Source organism: Bos grunniens, chromosome 11, assembly GCF_055505025.1.
Source record: "Bos grunniens cultivar Pamir isolate PY7600 chromosome 11, Bosgru_T2T1.0, whole genome shotgun sequence".
NCBI classification, from domain to species: domain Eukaryota; kingdom Metazoa; phylum Chordata; class Mammalia; order Artiodactyla; family Bovidae; genus Bos; species Bos grunniens.
The window spans coordinates 14,918,346-14,943,017 of record NC_141175.1 but is presented as its reverse complement, the minus strand read 5'-3'; the positions used below and the strand labels follow the sequence as shown (position 1 = coordinate 14,943,017).

Genomic DNA, 24,672 nt, shown 5'->3' with positions numbered 1-24,672 from the left:
AGGCTCAGAGGAACGGTCCCTGGGTCAAGGCGGCAGGGGAGGGGGCAGGGAAGGGGAAAAGACTTAGCAGAAAAAGTCTTCATAGGTTTGTTGACATCACCTCCGACACAAGGAAACTTAGTAAGAATTTGTCGAGTAGACAAGCTTAAGAAGGGAATCCCCAGCCAAAGAAATACAAGGGGCGAGAGCCTGGGCAGGTGTGAATCTTTCTGAATGGGCATTGGAGGGAACCAACAGGAAGGATGTCTTGGCTTAGCCAATATTTGCCCAGACCCCAGGATGACTCTGGAAGGAAGGTGCAGACACGGCTTCAGTCACTCTCCTCGGAGGGGGCGGGTGCAGGTAAGGGGACTGTCGCTGCCCTGGGGGCCGGGGGCGGGGCTCAGCCAGCCTTGAAGGGCAGGTCCAGAAGCAACTGTAGGTCCACCTTCATCAGCTGCACTTCACACCCCAGGCTACAATGAGCTGCCATTAGCAAGAAGATGATTGGCTACATAAGGCCGACTGAGACCCGGGCAGCAAAAATTTGTGCAGAATGTTAACCCCAGCGGGGAGTTTCATGGATGTCCAGAAAAGCCACACTCACGGAATCATAGAAGATTCAAACTGGAAGGGACCCAGAGATGCTGTACAATCATCTCCTCTTGCAGAGGAAGCACAGAAGCCTCGGGGATGAGGAGACAGATGATTTGGCCAGATTCCCAGAACCAGTTAAGGGGTGGCACCAGGATATGACACCAAAAGCACAAGTAACAGAAGCAGTAATCAACAAGTGAAAAGATAGCACACTAAAAAGCTTCTGCACAGCAGAAAAAATAATAATAAAATGAAAAGGCAGCCTAGGAAATGGGAGAAGACATTTGCATACCATATATCAGATGAGGGGTGAATATCCAAATTATATAAGGAACTCATAGAACTCAATAGCAAAAAAAAAACAAACCCAAATAATCCAACTTTAAAATGGACAGAGGATTTGAACAGACATTTTCTCAAACAAATGATATACATATGGCCAAGAGAAATATGAGAAGCTGCTCAGCATCACTAATCATCAAGGAAATACAAATCGAAACCACAATGAGAGGCCACCTCACACTTCTGGGTGAGAATGTAAGTTGAGAGTCACTACGGAAAATAGTATAGAGGTTCCTCAAAAAATTTAAAAAAGAACTACCATATGATTCAGCTATCCCACTCCTGAGTATATATCTGAATGAATTAGAATCAGTATCTCAAAAGGTTATATGCATCACCATGCTCACTGTAGCATTATTCACAATAACCAACACATGAAAACAGCCTTAAAGGTCATTCAATGAGTGAACAGAGAAAGAAAATCTGATATATAGGTATAGATATGTATCCTTGTTTGAGTTTTGTATGTATTCACACACCCCCCAAACACATAGAGGAATACTGTTCAGCCACGAAAAAGAAGGTAATCCTTCTATTTGCAACAAACCTGGATGGACCTTGAGGGCATTATGCTAAGTGAGATAATACAAATATTGTGTTATCTCATTTAGATAGTGAGAAAGACAAATATTGGATGATGTCACTTAAATGTGGAATATTTTAAAAAGTCAGATTTACAGAAACAGAGAATAAAATAATGGTTGCCAAGGGCTGGGGGATGAGGAAAATGGGCAGATGTTGGTCAAAAGGAGCAAACTTCCAGTTATAAGATGAGTCAGTTCTGGGGAGCGAATGTACAGAGTGGTGACTATAGTTAACAGTACTGTATTATATACCTGAAAATTACTAGGAGAGTAGATATTAAATACTCTCACCACAAAAAAAAAATCGTAATTATGGGAGATGATGGATATGCTAACTATAACATTGTGGCCATCATTTCACAATATATATGTGGACCAAATCATCGTGTCATACATCTTAAACTTACACAATGTTATATGTCAATTACATCTCAATAAAGCTGGAGGGGGGAAGAAAAATAAAGAGGGGAGCCAGGAATTGAGCCCAGGTGTCGTGACTCTGGTCCAACATCTCATCCCACATTAAGGGATCACATAGGAGCGTTTCCTGATGTCCTCCATTTCCCCAAGCCATTACTCTGGCTCCCATAACACCTTGCACTTAATTCCATCACAGTCTTTATCAGCTTGGACCATCTATCTCCTCTATTAAGCAGAACCCTCCCTTTTAAGCAGAGACCCTCAACTTTCAGCTTTGACTCTCCAGTCGACCAGTGCTGGACCCATAAAAGAGAATCAGTAAAAATTTGTTCATTAAAGGAAGCTGGGACAGTCAGAAGACATAGGTCTCAGTCATGGCTACACATACCTGTAAGCCATGTGACTCTGAGCAAGTTACTTACCCCTCTGATTTTCAGCTCCCTCATCAATAAGATGATGAATAAGAACACGATGCAGTGGAAAGAAAATGAGATCTGGACCCCAAAAAACGTCTGAATGAATGAATGAGTGATCACTCTTCTATACCAGAAATCACAAAGGCAAGGATACATCTAACTTGTTTTGTATCCCCAGCATACTTGGCTGGTCTCAGAAAATGTTTGAAGTAAACCAAGTCAGAGATCTGAGGGCACTAAACAGTTGTAGAGTCAGGGTACAACCATGACCAAGTACCTTCAATTCTGAATCTCTATTTTCTCATCTGTAAATTGGAGGTAGTGATACCTCCCCAAATTGAGTGAGGAGGAAGAAAGATCAGGTCTATAAAAGGCACTTGGTAAACAGCAAAGCCCTGCACAGACGCCAGCTTTCTCCTGGGCTATTCACAAGGACTTCCTAGTGAGCACGACCTAAGGATGTTCATCCAGAGAGGAGCAGCATCTTGAGTTTCGGATGATACTATTTCTCCAATAAACAAACTGAGCTGTTAAGTGAGGGGGCACAAGAACAGCAGGACAGATCTAAGCAGGAGGTGAAGTTCTATTCTGGGCAACAAAGAAAATAAAACTTGAAGCAGATGGGGAGGTGAAGACAAGGCTCCTACAGAGTCTCTGCCAGCAGCCCTGAATCATCTGCCTTCTTCTGACAGCTGGAGTCCCCTGGCTTCCATCTCTCATCTCACTAGTTACACACGACCCTGGGCCACTGCTTCAGCCTCCCAGGATGCCATGCTGCACCAGCAGAAGGCATTCTGACCCCCGTGTCAGCTCTCAAGGTTGCTGAGGATGCATGAGACCTCTGGATGTGAGTGGGGGTTGGGACATCACAGGGGCATCACCGACCACCTGACGCCCTCACTGGCTGGCATCACTTTGGTGAGTTCTTCACGGCTCAAGTCAGGCCTGCCCTCCTGTGAAGCTGACAGGCTGGGTCATGCTGATACCCTTGGCTGCAGAGAAGCTAACTTTTGATGACTAAAGTCACAAGAGATGAAACTTTTAAACCAGAGTGTCTGCACATTAATCTGAAGTTCAATTTAGCAAATATACTTGAGTTCCAGCTGTGTGCAGGCCCCGGGATAGGCAACAGGCACACAAAGGTAAATAAGATGAATCCAGTTACTCACTGCTCTTGTGGTCCTTAGAGCAGGAGAGAAAAATAATTAGACGGGTGGTCACTAAGCAGTGTGACAGGCGTAAGGACCGTGAAAAGGAGGAAAACAAAAGTACACCCACAGCTGTGGGGGCACAGAGCAGGCTTTATAGAGAAGGTAAAAGATGAGCAGGGGTCTGAAGAATTAGCAAAACATGTCAGGTGAAAGAAGGCAGCCTTGGAGGTGAGAGCAAGTGTTCCAGGCGCAGGGAGAACAGAGGAAGCAGAGGCTACGGTGCTGCTGAGGGCATACAAAAGTTGAATATGGGACTTCCCTGATGGTCCAGTGGTTAAGAATCTGCCTGCCAATGCAGGAGACACAGGTTCCACACCTGGTCCAGGAAGATTCCACATGCTGCAGGGCAATTAAGCCGGTGCACAACTGCTTAAGTCAGCCTGTCCTGAGCCCAAGCTCTGCCACAAGAGAAGCCACCTCAATGAGAAGCCCACACACCACAACTAGAGAGCAGCCGCTGCTCACCGCATCTAGAGAAAGCCTGCGTGCAGCCACAAAGACCCAGCGCAGCCAAAAATAAACGAGTCATTTTTGTTTTAAAGTCGAATACAGAGGAGACCGGGGAAGAGGTCAGAAATGGTGCGAGCTAAGGCTGCAGAGGTGGGAGGGGCTCTACATGGCAGGTGCAGGAGTTCAAGCTTCATCCTCTGGGTAAACCATCAGGTCGCCCAAAGTCAGCCATATCAGCATCTCGTGTGTATGAAGGGAAATGATTCAAGTCATCAACTCGCCAGAAGGTTCTTTGATAAGCGTGGAATCAGGACAAGGAATATAAGCTCCACATTGCAGGTTTTCTTTCCGCCTTGACTCTGACCCACTTACAACTCCACATTTTCAGAGTTCCTAAACCCAGCGGAGAACATTGTTCTCTGGGGGATTTTTTTGCAAAGAATGCATTTCATTCAGCCTCAAGGAGCTGAATCAATAAAAACTAACTGAGGATGGAGCCAGAGAGGAAAATGGAAGGACCCCATATTCTCTGGCTCCCTCCAAGAAACTGCAAAACATTATTGAACAGGTTTGGGGGCTTGATTTGCTGAAAAATTCTTCTGCGACGAAATGCAAACTCCTTTGCCATAATAAATGCTGTTGTGATAACAAAACTGTACTTTTCTCAAATACCCAGATGGAAGACCATATGCAAAATAAACTCCAAGGATTTTTTTTTTTATTGGCCATCTGCGCAAATTGGAAAGAAAGCCAGCATCCTCCTCTAGACGTCCCAAAAATTTCCACTGAGAATCCTACTTTCTTCTGTCTACTGCCGCCTGCTGATGGTATTTGGGTACCACTTTTGCAAATGGATTGCAGGGCGGGGCTGGGCAGGGGGAGGTGTGGGTCTCCCCTCCCTCTTGAACAAAGTTAATTTAATCCTAATTAGTGGGAGAAATAAAATACCCACAAATTGCCAGGTTTTAGAAGGCTTTACAACTACTCATACCTCTTCCTGTTGTTGGCAGGAATTCCAAAGCAACACCCCACACACACTCACACCTCTCAGGACTCACTTCCTAGGCGCTGCGAAGACACTGTGAGACAGCCTCACAATTAAGTGTGCAGTTAATGAAGCCTCATGTTTGACTCTACATGTCACAAATGTAAGGGTGCGTGCATGCATGCTAAGTCACTTCAGTCATGTCCCACTCTCTGTGACCCTGTAGATTGTAGCCCGCCAGGCTCCTCTGTCCATGGGATTCTCCAGGCAAGAATACTGAGTGGGTTGCCATGCCCTCCTCCAGGGGATCTTCCTGACCAAGGGATTGAACATAGGTCTCCTGCATTGGTAGCCGGGTCCTTGACCATAGAGCCACCTGGGAAGCCCCAAATGTAAGTGTACATACCCTTTAACACAGCAATACCATGTTGAGATTTCTATTTGAAGGAAATGCTGGTGCAGGTGTCTAAAAATACCTGTAGGAGGGTGTTTCCCTCAGGTTGAACCAAAAAATATGAGAATTACATCATAGTCATCAACAGGGGAGTGCTTTTAAAAGTTAGGGTGTATTCGTACAATGGTATACTATGTGGTAGGGACATGGAAAGATGCCTCAAACATATTCAGTGGGGAAAAGGCGGGCTAGAGAAGAGAGTAATCCTGTGTGTTAAAGAAACAAGGCTGTGCGTGTTACAGTGTATGTTTATACACAGGAAAAGCTGGAAGGTTACATACTACTTATCCAGTAATTTCTGAGGGTAGGGACATTTTTCCACTTTTAATTTATATATCTTATATTATTTGAATTCTTAATATGAATACATTGCTTTGTGTTAAAACAAATGAGATATTAAAATAAGAATGCTAGGAGTTTTATCAGGTTTGCAACCAAAAAAGCATTTCATCATCAAATATTCATTGAATGCCAACATCATTCTGAAGTTATAGAGGCACTTCCCCACACAGCAGCAGATGGAGAAATGGGACTGAAAAGAGGAGGGACTTGCCTGGGACCATGTAAGGAATAAGTGACCACGAGGCCAGGGCTTTGCAGTAAACAGCAATTGGCGGGGGGTGGGGCAGGAGGCGGTTATAGTCTTACTCTGCCTGTGCCAGACCCTGATTCAGCAGATTCTAAATCTGTGCTATTTTAGAAGACAAAGAAATCCTTCTTTATATTAGACAACAATCCTCGTCTAAACACCTTTAACTTCTCCCACCTGAAACAACCAAAAAAATGGAGAAAATACATTAAACAGTGATTTTCAAGGCACTGGGACACCAAGCAACAAAGAACAGTGATTCCTGAGAGACGGGCATCAAACGACATGATTGTCTCCATTTATTATCTTGTGAGAGATTCTGAGCTGTAGCACAGAAAGAGAGAGAGAACTCCAGTGGAGTCCAGTGGACAATCTGAGTCGAGGAAATGAAACTATGAGTCAGGGAAATTAAGGCAGCCAGAGTTCTCAGGGAAGAGTACTAGAGAGACTTCTGCACAAAGAGAGATCCACCGAGATCTGGGGGTCCACCGAGGGTCTCCCTTGTATATTTAGCTGAGTACAGATCAGTGCATGCAAGACTGGGGACCACCTGAGGCCGAGGGAAGAGGATTCGAGGCAACAGTGCCTGGAACCACACAGAATCTGCAATAGTGTCTGTTTTTACCTACCAGACTGGAAAACACCATGATGCACAGAGTACTGAGTGGAGTCCACATAGGATTCTTGCCTCAGTGGTGAGGAATAACTAGCCTGAGACGGAGCACTACTCCAGTCCTGCCTAGCAGACTTTGAAAACAAGACTCCAAACCTATTTCCATCTAACTTACTTGGATCCCACAACAAAGTTCAAGAATATTTATGAGAATACAAAAGTATTCAACATCCCAATAAGTTAAGATTCACCACATCTGGTATCCAGCTAAAAGTTATCAGGCACAAAAAGAGGCAAGGAAATATGAGTCATAATGCGAAGAAAACCAAAGAAAACCAAAGGAAACAGGAGAAAAAGGACACATTATATACAGAAGATCAAAGATAAAAATGAAAAAAGAGTTCTTGTCAGAAGCAATACAAGCAAGAAGACAGAGTAATATACTAAAAGCACCGAAAGAAAAAAATGTCAACCAAGAATTCTATACCTAGAGAAAATCTTTCAAAGTCAAAAGCAAAATAAACTTTAACATTTAAGGATTCATCACCAAAAGATTCCTTAACACAAAAAGTACTAAGGGAAACTCTTTAGTATAATTAGACTAAAGAAGAATTATACAAACAGAAATGTGAATTGACAAACTCCGATACTTTGGCCACCTGATGCGAAGAACTGACTCATTTGAACAGACCCTGATGCTGGGAAAAATTGAAGGCAGGAGGAGAAGGGGATGACAGAGGACGAGATGGTTGGATGGCATCACCGACTCAACGGACATGAATTTGAGTAAACTCCAGGAATTGGCAATGGACAGGGAGCCCTGGCGTGCTGCAGTCCATGGGGTCACAAAGAGTTGGACACAACTGAGTGACTGAACTGAACTGAGTATAAAGGAATAAAAACCACTGGAAATGGTAACCATATGAATACATATATTATTTTCTTGTTGTTATTTAAATCTCTCTAAAATAAAATAGATTGTTTAAACAAAAATAATAATAATTTATTGTTGGGTCTATAATATATGTATAAAAGTAAAATATATGACATTAAAGCATAAAAGCCAGGAATGGGAAGATGGGAGCATGGTATTGTTCTCATACTATAAGTAAAATGACATAGTAGCATTTAAAAAATAGATTGTCATAAGTTAAAGGTACATATCATAAATCCTAAAGGAACCACCAAAAAAAAAAAAACCAATTAAAACTACAAAGCTAACAAAGGAAGTAAATAAAACTGATAAATTTCTACCCACACTGATGAGGAAAAAGAAAGAACATAGATTACAAATGTTAGGAATTAGAAAACTGACATCAGTAAAAGTTCTGCAGATAGTTAAAGGATAAAAGGTAATATTATGATGACTTTATGACAATAAAAGCAAAAACAGGAAAAAAAGGACAAATTCCTTGAAAGATACAAACTGTCAATGCTTATTCAAGAGTAGATAATATGAATAGCCTATGTCTGTTAAAGAAATTGATTTTAAAAGGTTAAACAAAGCATGCATTCCTAAGGCAAATTCTACTTCATCATGACATATTATCCTTTTTATATATGATTGGCTTTGACTTATTGAAATTTCGTTTGGTATGTCTGAATCTATATTCATGAGGAATATTGGTCTGTCGTTTTAGTTTTTCTTTTTAGCAACATCTTTGTTTGACAGTGAGGTATTGGCTTAAAGACTGAGACATACATTGATAGAATAGAATAGAGAATTCAGAAATACACTCACACATACTTGAGCAACTATTTTCAACATGAGTGCAAAAGCAATGGGGGGAAAGGTTAGCATTCTCATCAAATGTTTCTGAAGCTGTTGGATATCTCATGTTAGAAAAAAGTGAACCCATATCTCACATCATATTAAAAAAAAAAACTAACTCAAAACAAATCATAGACCTAAACTTAAAACTACAAACTTGGAGACAGAAACATAAGAGAATATCTTTGTGAACTTAGGTTAGGTAAAGATTCCTGCTACATGACACCAAAAGTATGATCCATAAAGGAAAAAGTCAATCAATTGATTCATCAGATTTTAGAACTCGCTCTTCAAAAGATAATGTTACAAGGATGAAAAGACAAGGCACAAACCGAGAGAAAATATTTGTAATTGGTATAGCTGATAAACACACGTGTTCAAAATATACAAAGAACTTTCAAAATGCAATAGCAAAAATAACTCAGTTCTTAAAATGAGTGAAAGATGTGAATAGATATTTCATCAAAGTATACATTTGGATGACAAATAAGCACACAAACAGATGCACAGAATCATTAATAATTAGGGAAATACAAATTAAAACTAATGAGAAACCACTGCACACCTGTCAGGATGGCTGAAATTAAAAAGAATGACTATTACCAAGTGTTTGCAAGGATGTGGAAGAATTAGAATTATCATATGTTGCTCTTGGGAATACAAAATGGCACAACCTTCTTTGGAAAACAATTGGTAATTTCTTTAAAATTAAATGGACACCTACTCTGTGATCCAGACATTCTATTTCTAACCTTTTATTCAAAAGAAATCATATGTCTACACAAACACTTATACAGGAATGTTCATAGAATATTTATTTGTAACATTCTGTAACATCCAAAACCTGGAATCAATAAAAATATTCAGCAGCAATTGAAGGTATAAACAAACTGTGGTAAATACATTTAATAGAATACTCTTTACTAACAAGAGGGCTTCCCTGGTGGCTCAGATGGTAAAGAATCTGCCTGCATTGCAGGGGAGCCAGGTTTGATCCCTGGGTCAGGAAGACCTCCTGGAGAAGGAAATGGCTACCCACTCCAGTATTCTTGCCTGGAGAATTCCATGGACAGAGGAGCCTGGTGGGCTACCATTCATGGGGTTGCAAAGAGTCAGACATGACTGAGGACCTAACACTTTCACTAATAAGGAATTAATTACTGATGAAACTACAACATGATGAATCTCAAAATAATTAGGTTGAGTGAAAAAAAGCCAGACTCTCCCACCCCCAAAACACATACAGAAAAGTATCTCTGTATGATTCCATTTACAGAAAATTCTAGAAAGTACAAACTAATCCTGACTGAAAATACATCCACGGTTGCCTGGCGATGGGAGGTAGAGAGCAGGGAGGAGAAGAACGAAAGGATTACAGTGGAACATGACAAAACAGTTTGGGGTGATGGATATGTTCATTAGCTTGGTTGTGATGATGGTTTTACACATTTTTACATATATCAAAACATACCAAACTGTACACTTTAAATATTTGCAGCTTAACTGTACCTTAATTAGGGCTGTTGTTTCTGTTTTTAAAGTATGAGACAAATAGGCTATCTGCACAGTCTCAAAATATCTCCCCACAAGATACTTAATGATTACAAAGGAAAAATCGTATCTGTACAGGAGAGAAACTTAGTAGATACTACCTTAACTAAGTGATCAAAATTAACATCACCAGAATTAAGACATCTTGACATCCTGTGTCTGCTAACAGACTGTATTGAGAAGGTCATAACATTACAAAGATGCCAAGGTAATTCAACGTGGAAAATGAAAATCCTTTCAGCAAAGAATGATGAAGCAACTGAATATCCATATGGGAAAAGTAAACTTCAATTTTAATCTCATGCTGTACATAAAAACTAACTTGAAATGGATCACAGGCATAAATGTAAGACTAAAAGTATAAAGCGTCTAGAAAAAACAACATAAAGTTTTCACAACCTTTAGTTAGGCAAAAGTGTCTTAGGCATCACACAAGAAGCACAAACTATGAAAGAAAAGAACTGATACATTCAATGTTATAAAAATTAAAAACAGGGAGCTCAAGCCCGGTGCTCTGGGACAACCGAGAGGGACAGAATGGAGTGGGAGTTGGGAGGGAGGTTCAGGAGGGAGGGACATATGCAACTGCACGTGTGTTCAGTCATGCCTGACTCCTTGTGATCGCATGGACTGCAGCCTGCCAGGCTCCTCAGTCTGTGCGACTCTCCAGGCAAGGATATTGGAGTGGGTTGCCATTTGCTCCTCCAGGGGATCTTCTCCACCCAGGGACTGAACCCACAACTCCTGCATCTCCTGCATTGGCAGGTAGATTCTTTACCACTGAGCCACCTGGGAAACCTGGACATATGTATACCTATGGTTGATTCGTGTTGATGTTTGGCAGAAACCAATACAATATTGTAAAGTAATTATCCCCCAATTAAAAACAAATAAATTTTAAAAATTAAAAATATTTGCTCTTCCAAAGACAGAATTAAAAAGTGAAAATTCAAGGTTAAGATTGAAAAGCCAAGTGTGAGAAAATATTCACAATATATTAATACACATCACAATACATATACAAAAGAGTTGTATAGAAAGAACCTACAACTTAAAAATAAAATGCTAACAAAACGAGCAGAAGTTTGAATACGCACTTAACCAAGGAAGATATTCACATGGCCCAAAAGCACAGTGCAAAGGGGAGGTGTAATTAAAACCATAAGGAGATACAATTATACAATTGTATTAATATAATTATACAATTATACCTGAGTGTATAAAATTCAAAAGACTAACTATACCAAGTACTGGCAATGACGCAGAACAAAGGGAATTCACGCACTGCTGGAGAGAGTGTAGAGTGGTCCAGCCACTTTGGAAAACAATTTTTCGATTTCTCACAAAGTTAAACACACACATGCCATATGATCCTGCAATTCCACTCTTAGGTTTTACCCATGGGAAATGAAAACCTAGATCCACAAAATGACTTGTATATGATTAGTCATGGCAGCTTTATTTATAATATCTCCAAACTGGAAAAAACCCAGATGAACATCCATTGGTGAGTAGATAAACAAGTTGGGGTATATTCATCATGTAACTCTATTCAGCAATAAAAAATACTAACTACTGATTCAACAAACATGGACGAAACTCAAAACCATAATTCTCAAAAAAAAAAAAGAGTACATACTGTGTGATCCCATTTATATAAATTTCTTGAACAGGCAATACTAATCTATAATGAGAATGCAGATCAGCAGTTACCTGGACTAGGGGTTGTGGGGACTGACGGAAAAAAGGCACAGAGGGACTTCTGGGGATGACAGCAATGCTCCTCTCACTTATCTGGTTTGGAAGACATAGTTGGTATCCCATTTAAACTCAGCCTTGCAGAATACTTAAATAATGAGTTGTAGAAATGGGACAGAAAGGTATTCCACATACTGACAATTGTCTGAGCAGATCAACAGAAGTGGGAAGTTGAGGGGTAAGGATAGGGACCAGCCAAAATTTATTTTTTTAATTAACTGCAATTTGCGTACAACAACTGCTCCCATTTTAAGTTAATAATTTGAAGAATTTTAAGAAATGTCTACAAACCCATGTAACCACCATTCCAGAGAAAGGTGCTTTTTCAAAATTACCATTTCAAGTTTTTTTTTAAGTGTTTGGATACGGAATGGGTCACTGGAAAATTGATTCTGGATCAAGTTCAAAACAGGACACTTAAAAGGTTTCCCCCTCCATTGGTCAGACCTACTCACTGGCCTTGAAACAGAGCCTGACCTCCAATGTTTCACATCACGAGATGCCAGGGAGACCACACCTTTGGGATTCACCCGAACAGCCCCAGTCCGCTTGTGGGCTCAGCCGCCTGCTTCCGCTGTGTCTCCGTGGCTCTTCAAATGCCCTGACTCCATGATTTAGCTCCTGATAACCATCCTCAGGCCTGTCTCCTGGTGTCAGGACCCACTTCCTCAGTTTACCTGTCATCCCATCTGTTCATTTCTGCAAGCTGCCCTGATTGCTGCAATATCTGCTATGTCCTGTTAAGACACACCCCGGGCCGGTCTGAGCTTCCTAGGGACCCCTTGCCCCAGCTCCCAGCACACGTGACCCAGGATCCAGTTGCAGCCTTCATAGAATTCACGGGTCACGGGGATGGGGTGCTACCTACCTGAGCCACAAAGAGCTGGAACTCATCAGGCAGAATCCATGAGCGAGGGTAGAAGTTGTACTCCTCTGGAAAGAGATTCTGCATGATTCTCACGGCTCTGCTCAGTGTAATTTTCCGCACCATCTCCGTCATGCCTGGGGAGAAGAGAAGTTGTGGGGTTTCAACAACAGTGGGCCACTAGCTATAAAACAGCCATTACTGGGGACTTTTAAAACCACCCACCCGACACATTCACTTTTTCAGAAGGGATTTTTAAAAAAGGTATGAGTAGTTTTCCGCAGCGGTGATTCATGGTTTGGAAAGACCTGCCAAGTTAATGAAAAACTTGAGGGAATAGACAGATCTTTTTCTTCTCCTTGTAAAAATGAAGCATCAATTTGAAGGAATGAGTTTCCACCTAGTTTATTATTCCATTCTTTGTCAGCCCCCTAGATAACGAATAAAGAGAAGAATTTATATCTTGCACTTAAAACTTAATATCCTCTTTAATTTTGGGCCACCACACATACCTCTGGGATTCTTTCCATCTTATACCCTGGAGAATATTATCTAGTGGACTCTGGCTACATTATGAGAAGCTTAATTAAGTTGCTTTGTTTTAATCTTTCATGAGTATTAAAGGCATAAAGTAGAAAAATATATACACCTTTCAGCAGAAAATCTGTCTCCTTGAAATCAGGACAGGAAGTAGAGAGGATATTACAGTATAATTTAAGGGGAAAAAAATGGAAACTGTAGGAGTTCTTCAGTTATTTAAGTACTGACACTGACATTGATCAGATCTCATTAATTTGCCCAGAGGGAATAGAAGAGTCTCACTTATAAAACATTTTCAAAGATTGGTAGATTTTTTTCCTTGTAACATCTTTAGAAATGCTGACAAGAAAAGGAACTTAGTATATATCTTAGCAAATTTTAGGCAAATAGGTAAAAATTAAACTTTAGCATGCTTACTTCCCAAGGCAAATGTCACTGCTCAAAAAAAAATAAAGGACACTAAAAATGGCCTTCACCCCAAAAGAGGTTACACAATTCCATTAATGACTTGAAATTTGCCAGCAAAGTAATTTTTACTAGAAAGTACAAAGTTCCACATCAGCTTGGCATATACAAATTACCACATTCCAATGGGCAAAGTCAGAATGCATGAGGTTTCTCTAAACTCCCATGTTTAAGAAGCCAAGGGTGTTTGAGATGAAGGTTTTAATAATCTACTTCTTGCTTCCCCCAGAATATTAAAAAGAGCCATAAAAATCTAAAAGATCACAGCTTGAAGATGTCAGGTTCTTACTTCTTGTTTAGAAGGAGCTAGGGAAGGATTGGAGAAGGGAATGGCAACCCACTTCAGTACTCTTGCCTGGGAAATCCCATGGACAGAGGAGCCTAGTAGGCTACAATCCATGGGGTCTCGAAGAGTCGGACACAACTGAGCGACTTCACTTTCACTTTTCACTTTCATGCACTGGAGAGGGAAATGGCAACCCACTCCAGTATTCTTGCCATGAGAATCCCAGAGACAGAAGCCTGGCGGGCTGCCGTCTATGGGGTCGCACAGAGTCGGACACGACTGATGTGACTTGGCAGGGAAGGATTAAGTAAGAAATAAAGGAGCTTTACGGAGAAGGCAATGGCACCCCACTCCAGTACTCTTGCCTGGAAAATCCCAGGGACGGAGGAGCCTAGTGGGCTGCCGTCTATGGGGTCGCACAGCGTCGGACACGACTGAAGCGACTTAGCAGCAGCAGCAGCAAAGGAGCTTTAAAGGTGCTAATAAACTGTGTCCTAACACGGATTCTCTGATATTAGAGAAAACACTGAGGACACTTTGGGAACTTCTAAGAAATTGGTATGAGTTCGGGAAATTAGAGCTATTTCCTTTTATTCCCCCACAAAATTAGAAGTTTTGAGTTATAAACATGGGAGCTGAATATAAAGTACACAAAATTCCAACTTCTTTGGAGATTTCTTAGTTGAATTTCAAGTTTTAGTTTTAGTATTAAACTAAAAACCTTCATAGTGAAGTGACAAGTGAAGTCGCTCAGTCATGTCCGACTCTTTGCGACCCCATGGACTGTAGCCCACCAGGCTCCTCAGTCCGTGGGATTCCCCAGGCAAGAGTACTGGAGTGGGTTGCCGTGCCCTGATCCACCAGATCTTCCCGACCCAGGTATCAAACCCATGTCTCTTACATCTCCTGCATTGGCAGGTGGGTTCCCCACCTGGGAAGCTCCCTATAATATAGCATCTTACAGCAAATACATGATGGGCCAAATAGTGCCGGGGTGTTTTCCCCATTTTAATGGCCATGTGACAGCAGGGAATGTTTGCTTGCAGAAATCCCTCGGCCTGTGGAAGGACTCGCACAACACAAATAGGAATGCTGTGAGTACAGGAGTGTGGTTCAAATGCTCCAGAGAAGTCCCATGGAAATCAGTGTCCAGCAAATTGAACAAACACTTATTTGAAATCTGTGATGGCTCCTTCTGTCATGTGGATCGCTTATCCCCCACACCGGCTAACAGATCTGTTTTCTGAGTTTACACTTGAATCTGTCTCCAGGTAGTTCTCTACAAACAACAGCCAACTTAAGAAGCCATCCCGACAAGCCATGGCTACTCTTCCCAGGTGCTCCTGACCCGCAGGCTAGACAGCTCACCCCTAACCCTGCCTGAATGCCTGTCTCCAGAAGGCAGCAGTGTAGACCTCCCTCAGTCCAGTTACAGCTGACACCTTGGGTCCTCCGCCATCTCTAAGCTGCTACCCAGTTCCTACCCAGTGCTTTGGGACAGTATCTCTGAGCCCCCGCTAGGCCCCAGGAGGAAGCTCCTAGCTAGCCCTGCCTGGGGCCACAGCTCAAAGTCAGATGTGGGCTGTGCCATCGCTCAGAAAGACGCTGATAAGAGTAGCTGGGTTTCTAGCTGGGCCAGAGCGTACATTCCCAGAGTAAACATGTACAGAGGCAGGTCATTGCCAGACCCTGCTGGCTGCAGACTCTGCCTCCCTTCTCTAGGGTTGCTGTAATACCTGACCCCTATCTGTGACCCCTGCCCAAGGCTCTGGGACCCATTCTGACCTGAGGTAGAAGCTCTGGGTCCCACCACCAGCTCCCCTTTGCTAACACTGTGACTCTTCCTTTGTACTCCAGCTAGATAAGGAGGATATTTTTTAATTAATGAATTTACTTATTCATTCATTTTGCTTGTGCTGGGTCTTTGTTGCTGCTCACGGGCTTTCTCTAGTTGTGGCAAGTGGGGGCTGCTCTTGGTTGTGGTCCCTGGGCTTCTCATTACAGGGACTTCTCTTGTGGAGCATGGGTTCTAGGTGCACGGGCTTCAGGAGTTGTGGTGCACTGGCTTAGTTGCTCAAGGCATGTGGAATCTCCCCAGACCAGGAATAGAACCCGTGTCCCCTGCATTGGCAGGCGGATTCTTAACCACTGTACCACCAGGGAGGGCCAGATAAGGAGGATTTTAGCTATTTCTCTGAGGTGCCATTGCTTGTCCTCAAATGTTGGTCACCTGTTCTTGGCTCCTGGTGCCTAAGTGGCTGCCTCAGCAATGCCTTTGCCCAATGTCTCCCATGTTGCCCCTAAGCCTCCGCTGCAAGGGCTGGAGTCCTCCTGTGGCTTGAGCCCAGGGGCTGGGCTCCTGCTGTCCTAACAGGTTCTCTTGAGGCTGACTGTCTACCTGGGCTTCTCAGGAAGGTCTGTTCTTAGATGTCCTTGTTGTAGCCGTTCCCCTACCGGGTGGGAAATACCCCTCACTCAGGCTAAAGCTTCTCATCCAAAAGCTTGCCTCCTGCCATTGCTTCTGAGCCTGGGTTTTGCTGTCTGCCTCACTGCAGTCTCACAGCCTGGGGCGGTAGAGGCGGAAGGTGGGGGGGTCTCAGCCCACTGGAGTTACACAGAAGTGTAACAGTCTGATCCTCTGGCCTGTCTACACAGACCTAGTTAACCCAAATTAAAAACAAAACATAATGTGAGCTATGTTGGGAGTACTACTCAATCCAAGTATCGCTTATAACAATAATTCTTGGCAAAAACACATAATAACCATCAAGCAGCAAACAATACTTTCAGATTCTGAAAAATACAGTAGCCTCTTAGCTGTTTCCTCTCTCAGCCTCTCTACGCCCCAACTCCTCCACCTCCACCTCCAGTGCATCCCCTCTGGAATATCTTTCCATCTGCACACCGGCCCGTGTCACTCTCTAGCTTGGAAATTTCTCAGTGACTCCCTGTGACCTTGGTCCCTGCCTCTCACCTCCCCACTGTCCCATCACACACGACCCTTTCTAACAACCACAGGCCGCTTGCCTTTCACTGCATGTGCGACCCCATAGACGGCAGCCCACCAGGCTCCCCCATCCCTGGGATTCTCCAGAGGCAAGAACACTGGAGTGGGTTGCCATTTCCTTCTCCAATGCATGAAAGTGAAAAGTGAAAGTGAAGTCGCTCAGTCGTGTCTGACTCCTAGTGACCCCATGGACTGCAGCCTACCAGGCTCCTCCGTCCATGGGATTTTCTAGGCAAGAGTACTGGAGTGGGGTGCCATTGCAACATGCAAATCACTCTACACCTCTGCACCACCTCTGCGCCCTTGTCTAGCGTGGGGGTCAGGCCCATCCAGCCCTGGAGGCTCAGTTCACACTTGCAATCCTCTTCTCCAGGATCTCTTGCCCCACCTTCCCCCCAGGCAAATCTGGGTCAGGTCACATGCTCTTGCTCCTTATTCTCACAGCACCCCAAGCTTCCTCTGGCATAGTGCTTATCTTGTATTTAACTTCTTTCTTTAAGCGCTTTTCTCCTCATCTTTATATCCCTAGCCCAGACCAGAGATTAGCAGACAGCCGCCCCCAGAGATCCCTCCCTGGGGCCCCCTCCTCCTCTGACAAAGTCCCCTTCTCATGGTGGGCTCTCAAGTGCCACCTGCCACGTGCTGTCATATATTCCAGAGCCGGCAACTCAGCAAAAGAAAAAACAAAACCCCGTTGTTTGTAAAGTCGAGAACTGACAGTTCTGGGCTTTCTTAAAGTAAAGACCTATCTAAATCAGATTATTTTTAGTGAAAGTTTTAATTCATCAGTTAAGATATAATAACATATCTTGAAGGCAATTGCCCATAGAAAAGTGGCTAAAATCTAACATGCTGACATGAACAAAATAAATTACTTCCATATGTTTATCCAAAAGTTTTCAGCTTATTCAGCATGTGCAGTGCTTATCCTTGCCTGGCACATCCTCTGGAACTTGCTCTAAGTAATACATGATGCATATGAAATGCAGCTTTGGAATAATGGGATGTATCAGAGACGGAAGATAAGCGTGGACACCAACCCGAGCACAGTTCTGGGATCGTCGCTAAGCACGTTGTCTTTCACAGGGCAGAGGGTGTGGCAGCACTGGTCTGCTGCCTAGAGGTTCCAGAGCCTTCTTTGTCATTAAAGCTAATAAGTGTTCTTGCCTGGAGAATCCCAGGGACGGGAGAGCCTGGTTGGCTTCCGTCTATGGGGTCGCACAGAGTCGGACACGACTGAAGCGACTTAGCAGCAGCAGCAGCTGGTGTTAGTAAAGAGGATAATTGTATGTTCCTATCACTGGCACTTGGAATATGAGATGGGGCGAGCGTTCTTCTTTAGAATGAATGTTCTTATATCACCTTTAATGAAACTAGTCCTCTGAAGGTAATTTTTCCTGTATTTCTACCTGCATCCCAAATGTCAAGCTATAGCGACTCCTTCCTTCCTGCTCTCAGCCATCAGATGAAACGAGAAAATGGGCAAAATGTCAGTGAAGCCCATTTGATGATTCATGTCTTGGGAACTCTGCCCTCATTCAAAGAGTTTCTTTCTTCCAAATTTTGCTCCCCCAATATCACAGTAAGTCCTGTTAGTGGCATTAAAATGTCATCTTTTTTCTCAAAAAGATATTTATCTATGTATTTATTTTATTTGGCTGCATCGGGTGCAGCAGGTAGCCTCTTTATCGCAGCTCATGGGCTTCTCTCTTGTGCGACATGGGCTCTACACTGCACAGGCCTAGTTACCCCATGGCATGTGGGATCTTAGTTCCCCAACCAGGGATCAAACTTTTATCCCCCAAACTGGAAGGATTCTTCTACTGGACCACCAGGGAAGTCCCCCAAAAGTCATCTTTTATGAGCAGCCAGACAGAGAAAATGATAGCTATCCCATTAAAACCATGCAAGAACCCTGGCTGCAAGAGTTCTCCTCGTCCTCAGACAAAAACCTGCCTCCTCCAAGAACCTATCTGATCTTGAGTTAATTTTCTAGCTCTGTTCCCCAGGAAACCGATAAAGGGGGAAAGTTAGCTCTGTGACTAGACAACAGAGCATATGGTTAAAATGATCATTTACTGGCATCTCACATAAATACCTTGTCAGGAGCCATAGCTCTGGGCTTTCCTGAGTGTAATGAATCTTGTAACTTAGCATGACCCTGGCGGGGACGTTGGAAGCTATGCTACGGAGGAGCCGCGTGGGCTATTGGCTCCTTCCGGGTTTCTGAGTCAAGGCCGATCCACAGCCACCAATATGGATCGTGTCTCCTTGCACCTGAGCTTTCCCTGGAGGAGCCAAAGACTTAGCTCTGGAACCCTTGTAAAGACTCAGCTAAAAAGAAACGCATGACATTGACTGGCTGGCAAGCTGTGCTTCCTGTCCTGTGTCCTTCCAAGTGAATCTGAGCCAAGGGGCCTATGATAGTCTGTTGGCTTAGTTGAAAACCGCCCCTAGTGGACATAGTATAACTTGCCACTGTATAATGTATGGATATTGGGTTTTCTAAGAGGTATTTTCTTAACCATATGGCACGGACTGCCAAAGAAAAAGACCAGTTGATTCTCCTCTTAAAAATAAGCATAAATGAAACACTAGAGCAAACATCTTATAGTCAGGCAACTATGTAAAAATGATACACAAACATGATTAAGGTTTGGGAGGAAATAAATATAGAAAAGAGTCAGACACGATTTAGCAACTAAACAACAATAAATAGAAATATTCACATCATGGTTTCGTTCAATGAGGAATGGGATTTGGGTGATGTTCCCTCTCTCTCTCTCTTTTTAAAATATGAACCATTTTTTAAGTCTTTATTGAATTTGTTACAGTATTACTTATGTTTTTATGTTTTGGTTTTTTTGGCTGTGAGGCATGTGAGAATCTTAGCTCCTCAACCAGGGATCGTTAGAAGGCAAAGTCTTAATCACTGGACTGCCAGTCAAGTCCCTGTTCTTTTAAAAATTTATCTGTTATCGTATTCTAAATGGTTTGTGTCTTATGTAAAAATTTCTGAAAATGAGTGGCACCTCTTTCACTGAAATCATACCCTGATTAACCAAATGTTCATTTCTCCTTACACACTCCCACTCACCTTAACCCCTCCTCTCCACTTAACCAATGGAAATAATGAATAGTAATCAGGGCAGAAGAAGGTGGTAGAGGCTAAAAGGAAAGGGAAAAGTTATATGATAGGGTGGCTGGGAACGGAATGGGGAGGTCTCCTAGAGTGTTGGCTGTGGCACTTATCTGGCACCAAGTCTCCCATGCAGTCTCACTAGATAATCATCTCACTAGATAATGCCCTCAGGGTATGAAGACAGACGCTGCCCAGACCTCCTGTTCCCAGGATGGAGATGCTGCCTTTTGATTTTAAAACAGCACCTCCAGACATGGCACTTAAAGGAAATGGCAACTGTGAATCCCATTTCTGGGACAAAGTCCTGGAATTTTAGTACCTCTGTCTCCTGCAAATTAATTAGAAATTTAAATGGTTTGTTTACTTATTGTAGTGCAACATGAAGCTTTTATTAATGTTAGACTAACTCTGTAGGGGAAATGGTTCATTTTATTGCTTTGATGTCAGGCTTTCTCGTTCCCTGCGATGAGCGTAAAACTGGGGCTGCCTCTGAGTTTCAGTGAGTCAGTGAGAAAGCAGTTACAGAGCACCTCAGGTGTGTCCAGAAGGGTTGCAGGAGCCACAGGAATCTACAGAGGTGCGGGAGTCATGGCCCCTCCCAGGAGCTCATGATCTACTAGAGAAAGCCACACACATAGAGGCATTCAGAGTCCACACTCACTGAGTCATTGAAGTGTTCCAGAAACTATGGTGAGTTTTTTCATTTTGAAAATATCGTCCCTCCATGACACACCCACATTATATGAAAAACCCCAAAGTGAGAGCCATGGTCTTCCAGCAGTGGGATTAGGCCAGAAGAACCAATCTCTTCACACTTTGGAACTTCCAGTCTTTAAGCCCTTGGTGGGTTAAGTCCTGATCATCTTCCCTCCCAAGATCGCAGCACGGTGGCAGCCATTCCCAATTAAGAGCCCTCCAGTTTGATCTCAAAACACTGGCATATTTTTGTCCAAGAGTGTACCCTGAGACTCAGCCCTAGACACATTTTTAAATGCCAGCAATAACAGTAGATACCTGGAAACTTGTTCACTTGACCGGAGAATATGTCATTGTCGTGAAATGAAACTCCGTGCCAGTAGATGTCACAAGGCAAGCGTCGGCCAAATGGGAACTGGAAGAAAGAGGGGAAATGTGATTAACTACCGCCCTGAGTGTCTCTTCTGTACTAATTCCCCACACCCTGGCACACACCACGTGACTGGATGCTTGTAACAAGCCTGTGAAGTTGCTGACATTCTTTCCTGTGTTACAGAACAAATTCAGTCAGGCTAAGTAACTTTCTCAGGGTCATGACCACTGAGAGGCAGGGTTCTGATTCAGCATGGCTGGCACTCTACAAGTGATTTTATAGGCACCCATTCATTAGAATCCCCATAACCATTCTAGAAAGGATGATATCCATTTCACTGATGAGAAAATCGGGGATGAGAGAGGTAAGGTAACACACCCAAGGCTGCACAGAGCCGGTAACAGGCGGATCTGAATCCAGGTCTATATGAATTCCAAACCATACTTCTCTTTCTCTTAAAACTGCAATGTGCAAACTGGTGCCCCTAAAACAAGTTCTCACAACGTCTCTCTCTCTCTGTTTCTCAACACACACACACATACACAGTCCCCAAGGGCAGGATGTATTCCCGGGAGCCTAAAACTGTTCCTGGCATTCAACAAAGACTTTTTGAATGAATAAATGAACAAACCAGGAATAGTCCTCTGACTCATGATGAGATAACCAGATTCTCTCTTCCAGGAATATGGAAATCAGAGATGCCCAGCAGCCTCTGCCGGCCCTTGAACTGAAAGGGATCAAACGCCAGAGCCGGGCAGCTGTGCTTGGCCATGTGCACAGAGAAGCAAAGGCAGCCAGTCTACTAAGAGAGGAGAAAGAAGCAGGTGCAAAGAGAAAAGCAGAGACAAGGCCATGTGGCCCTGGCGACACAGACCGAGTGACCTCAGTTCCCAGGGCTTCTAGACCCTGGGCCCAGGCCCTTCTGAGCCCCACTGTCCCTTCTGTCCTTGGATCCTGTGAGGCAGTCTCATACCCTTGGAATGCATCCCCTTTGCTCAAGCTAGAGGGTTTCAATTACTTGCAACCAGAAAATCCCTTGCTAAGACCAAGGGGCCTGCTCTTTCTACATCTTATTTCCTCTCCCAGTTATCAACAAGCTCTGCATTTACACAGTGTATTTTTTAAATGCATCACTTGACTCTCCTTAAGGGAAAAGAGCAAGGACATGTTAGTTCATATTTAGAACCTACTTGTTAGAAGTCCAAATGAAGAGAAATATCAGCATATTAAGTAAAAGCATCCAATTTTCCCATCCTAAGACTATAGTTAATCAGAATTTTTATCTGCTCCAAGCTAAGAGGGTGAAGTTCCAATGAAAGAACATGGCGTTACCAATGAAATGGCAGTGACTCAAAGCTTCCCAATGATTCCAAATTAAAATGAAGGCAAACAGACTCAAGCCCTTTACATCATTCACATTGTCTCAAAACTGTGCCAAAGTGAGGCATATGTTACACACTCTATTAGCATTAACAACTTCCATCTATAATTTATAGCACTTCACTCATTTTCTTTATATCCAGTGGATTGAAGTTATTAATTCGGCAGTCATAAATACAAGGAGATACAACATATGTTATTGTCTTCCAGCTGTTAAGTACTAATATAGAAGAGGGAAAAATAACTTTATGAGGAGGTTCCTCTATAAAGCATACTATCCAAGCAACATTTACTAGGATCCAAGTGGCTTTGCTGCCCACGCTGTGGGATTGACACCTGATCAATACACAAGACCCTTTAAGGTCTTAGCAAGGGATTTTCTGGTTGCAAGTAATTGAAACCCTCAGTGGATAACCTAGGAATCCTTATCACCCTTAGGATCACCTTTCAATCCTTGACACTTTCATGATTTCTAAGTTAACCTTTCATTCAGAGAGCCCCTAACTCTATTTGAGAAACTGTCTTTCTAAATCAATTTATTCAATAACCTATGTGCCAGGCACTTTGCTCAGTGCTGAGAAAACAGAGAAACATGATATTAAGTAGGTCCCAGCATCTTGTCTCTCAGGCTTCCCTGGTAGCTCAGTTGGTAAAGAATCTGCCTGCAGTGCAGGAGACCTGGGTTCAATCCCTAGGTCTGGAAGATACCCTGGAGAAGAAAATAGCAAACCACTCCAGTATTCTTGCCTGGAGAATCTTGTGTACAGAGGAGCCTGGCGGGCTACAGTCCATGAGGTTGCCAGAGTCCGACACAACTTAGCAACTAAACCACCAAACCAGCATCTCATAATCCCATGTCTTTTTAAGATCCTTTGAAAAACCGCTTAAACAGCTAACATCAAGCTCAATGGTGAAACTGAAAGCTTTTCTTCTGATATCAGGAAGGAGACCAGGAGACTCACTTTTGCCACTTTCTATTCAACATGGTATTGGAAGTTCTAACCAGAGCAATAGGCAAGAAAAAGAAACGAGACATCCAAATTGGAAAGGAAGAAGTAAAATTATCTGTTTTCAGAGGACATGATCTTATATATAGAAAATCCTAAAGATTACATACACACACACACACAATAAATGAACTCAACAAAGTTACTAGATACAAAATCAATACACAAAAAAATCAGTTGTTTTTCTATATACTGACCATGAACATCCAAAAAGAAAATTAAGAAAACAATTCAATTTACCACAGCATCAAAAAGAATAAAATAATTAGGTATTAACCAAGGGGACAAAGACTTGTACACTAAAAATTACAAAATGTTGCCAAAAGAAATGGCAGACACAGATAAGTGGAAAGATATCCCATGTTCAAGGATGAGAAGGCTTCATATTATTAAAATGTCAACACTACTCAAAATGATCCTCAGATTCAATGAAATCCCAACCAAAATTCCAGTAACTTTTTTTTTTTGCAGAAATAGAAATATCCTTCTTAAAATTCACATGAAATATCAAGGAATCCCAAATAGCCAAAACAATTTTGGAGGTATCACACTTTCTGATGCCAAAACTTATAACAAAGCTATAGTAATCAAAACAGTGCATAAAACAATAATGAGATACCACTGCACACCTTAAAATGCCCAAAATCCAGAACACAACACCACCAAGTGCTGACGGGGGTGAGGAGCAACAGGAACACTCATCTACTGCTGATGGGAATGCGAAATGGTACAGCCACTTTGGAAGACAGTTTGGAAATTTCTTACAACCCTAAATATACTCTTATCAGATGATCCAGCAATTATGCTCCTCGGTATTATTCAAATTAATTAAAAACTTATGTCCACAAAAAAGCCCTCCATGTAAAGGTTTATAGCAGCTTAATTCGTAATTGCTAAGGCCTGGAAACAACCAAGATGTCCTTCAGTGAGTGAGTGGATAAATAAGCCATGGTACAGCCAGGCAATGGACTTTTCTTCGGTGCTAAAAAGAAATGAGCTACTGAGCCATGAAAAGACATGGAGGACCCTTAAATGCATATTATTAAGCAAAAGAAGCCCATCTGAAAAGGCTACATAAGGTATGATTCCAGTTATCTGACTTTCCGGAAAAGGCACAACTATGGAGACAGTGAAAGGATCAGTGGTTGCCAGGGGCTAGTCTTGGAGGGATGACTAGGCAAAGCACAGAAG

At 42.6% G+C, this 24,672-nt stretch overlaps 1 protein-coding gene across 2 annotated transcripts in view; it reads right to left on the bottom strand.

Annotated features, from left to right (window-relative positions):
- TTLL11 (tubulin tyrosine ligase like 11) overlaps positions 1-24,672 on the bottom strand; it is a 268,134-nt gene that overhangs the window by 193,051 nt on the left and 50,411 nt on the right. For both annotated transcript variants that reach the window (XM_086325418.1, XM_086325419.1), the window contains exons 2-3: positions 21,040-21,136; positions 12,589-12,722 (exon numbers count right to left, since the gene is read on the bottom strand). In XM_086325418.1, the coding sequence (XP_086181544.1) occupies positions 12,589-12,722; positions 21,040-21,136 (231 nt within the window). The remainder of the gene's footprint in view (positions 1-12,588; positions 12,723-21,039; positions 21,137-24,672) is intronic.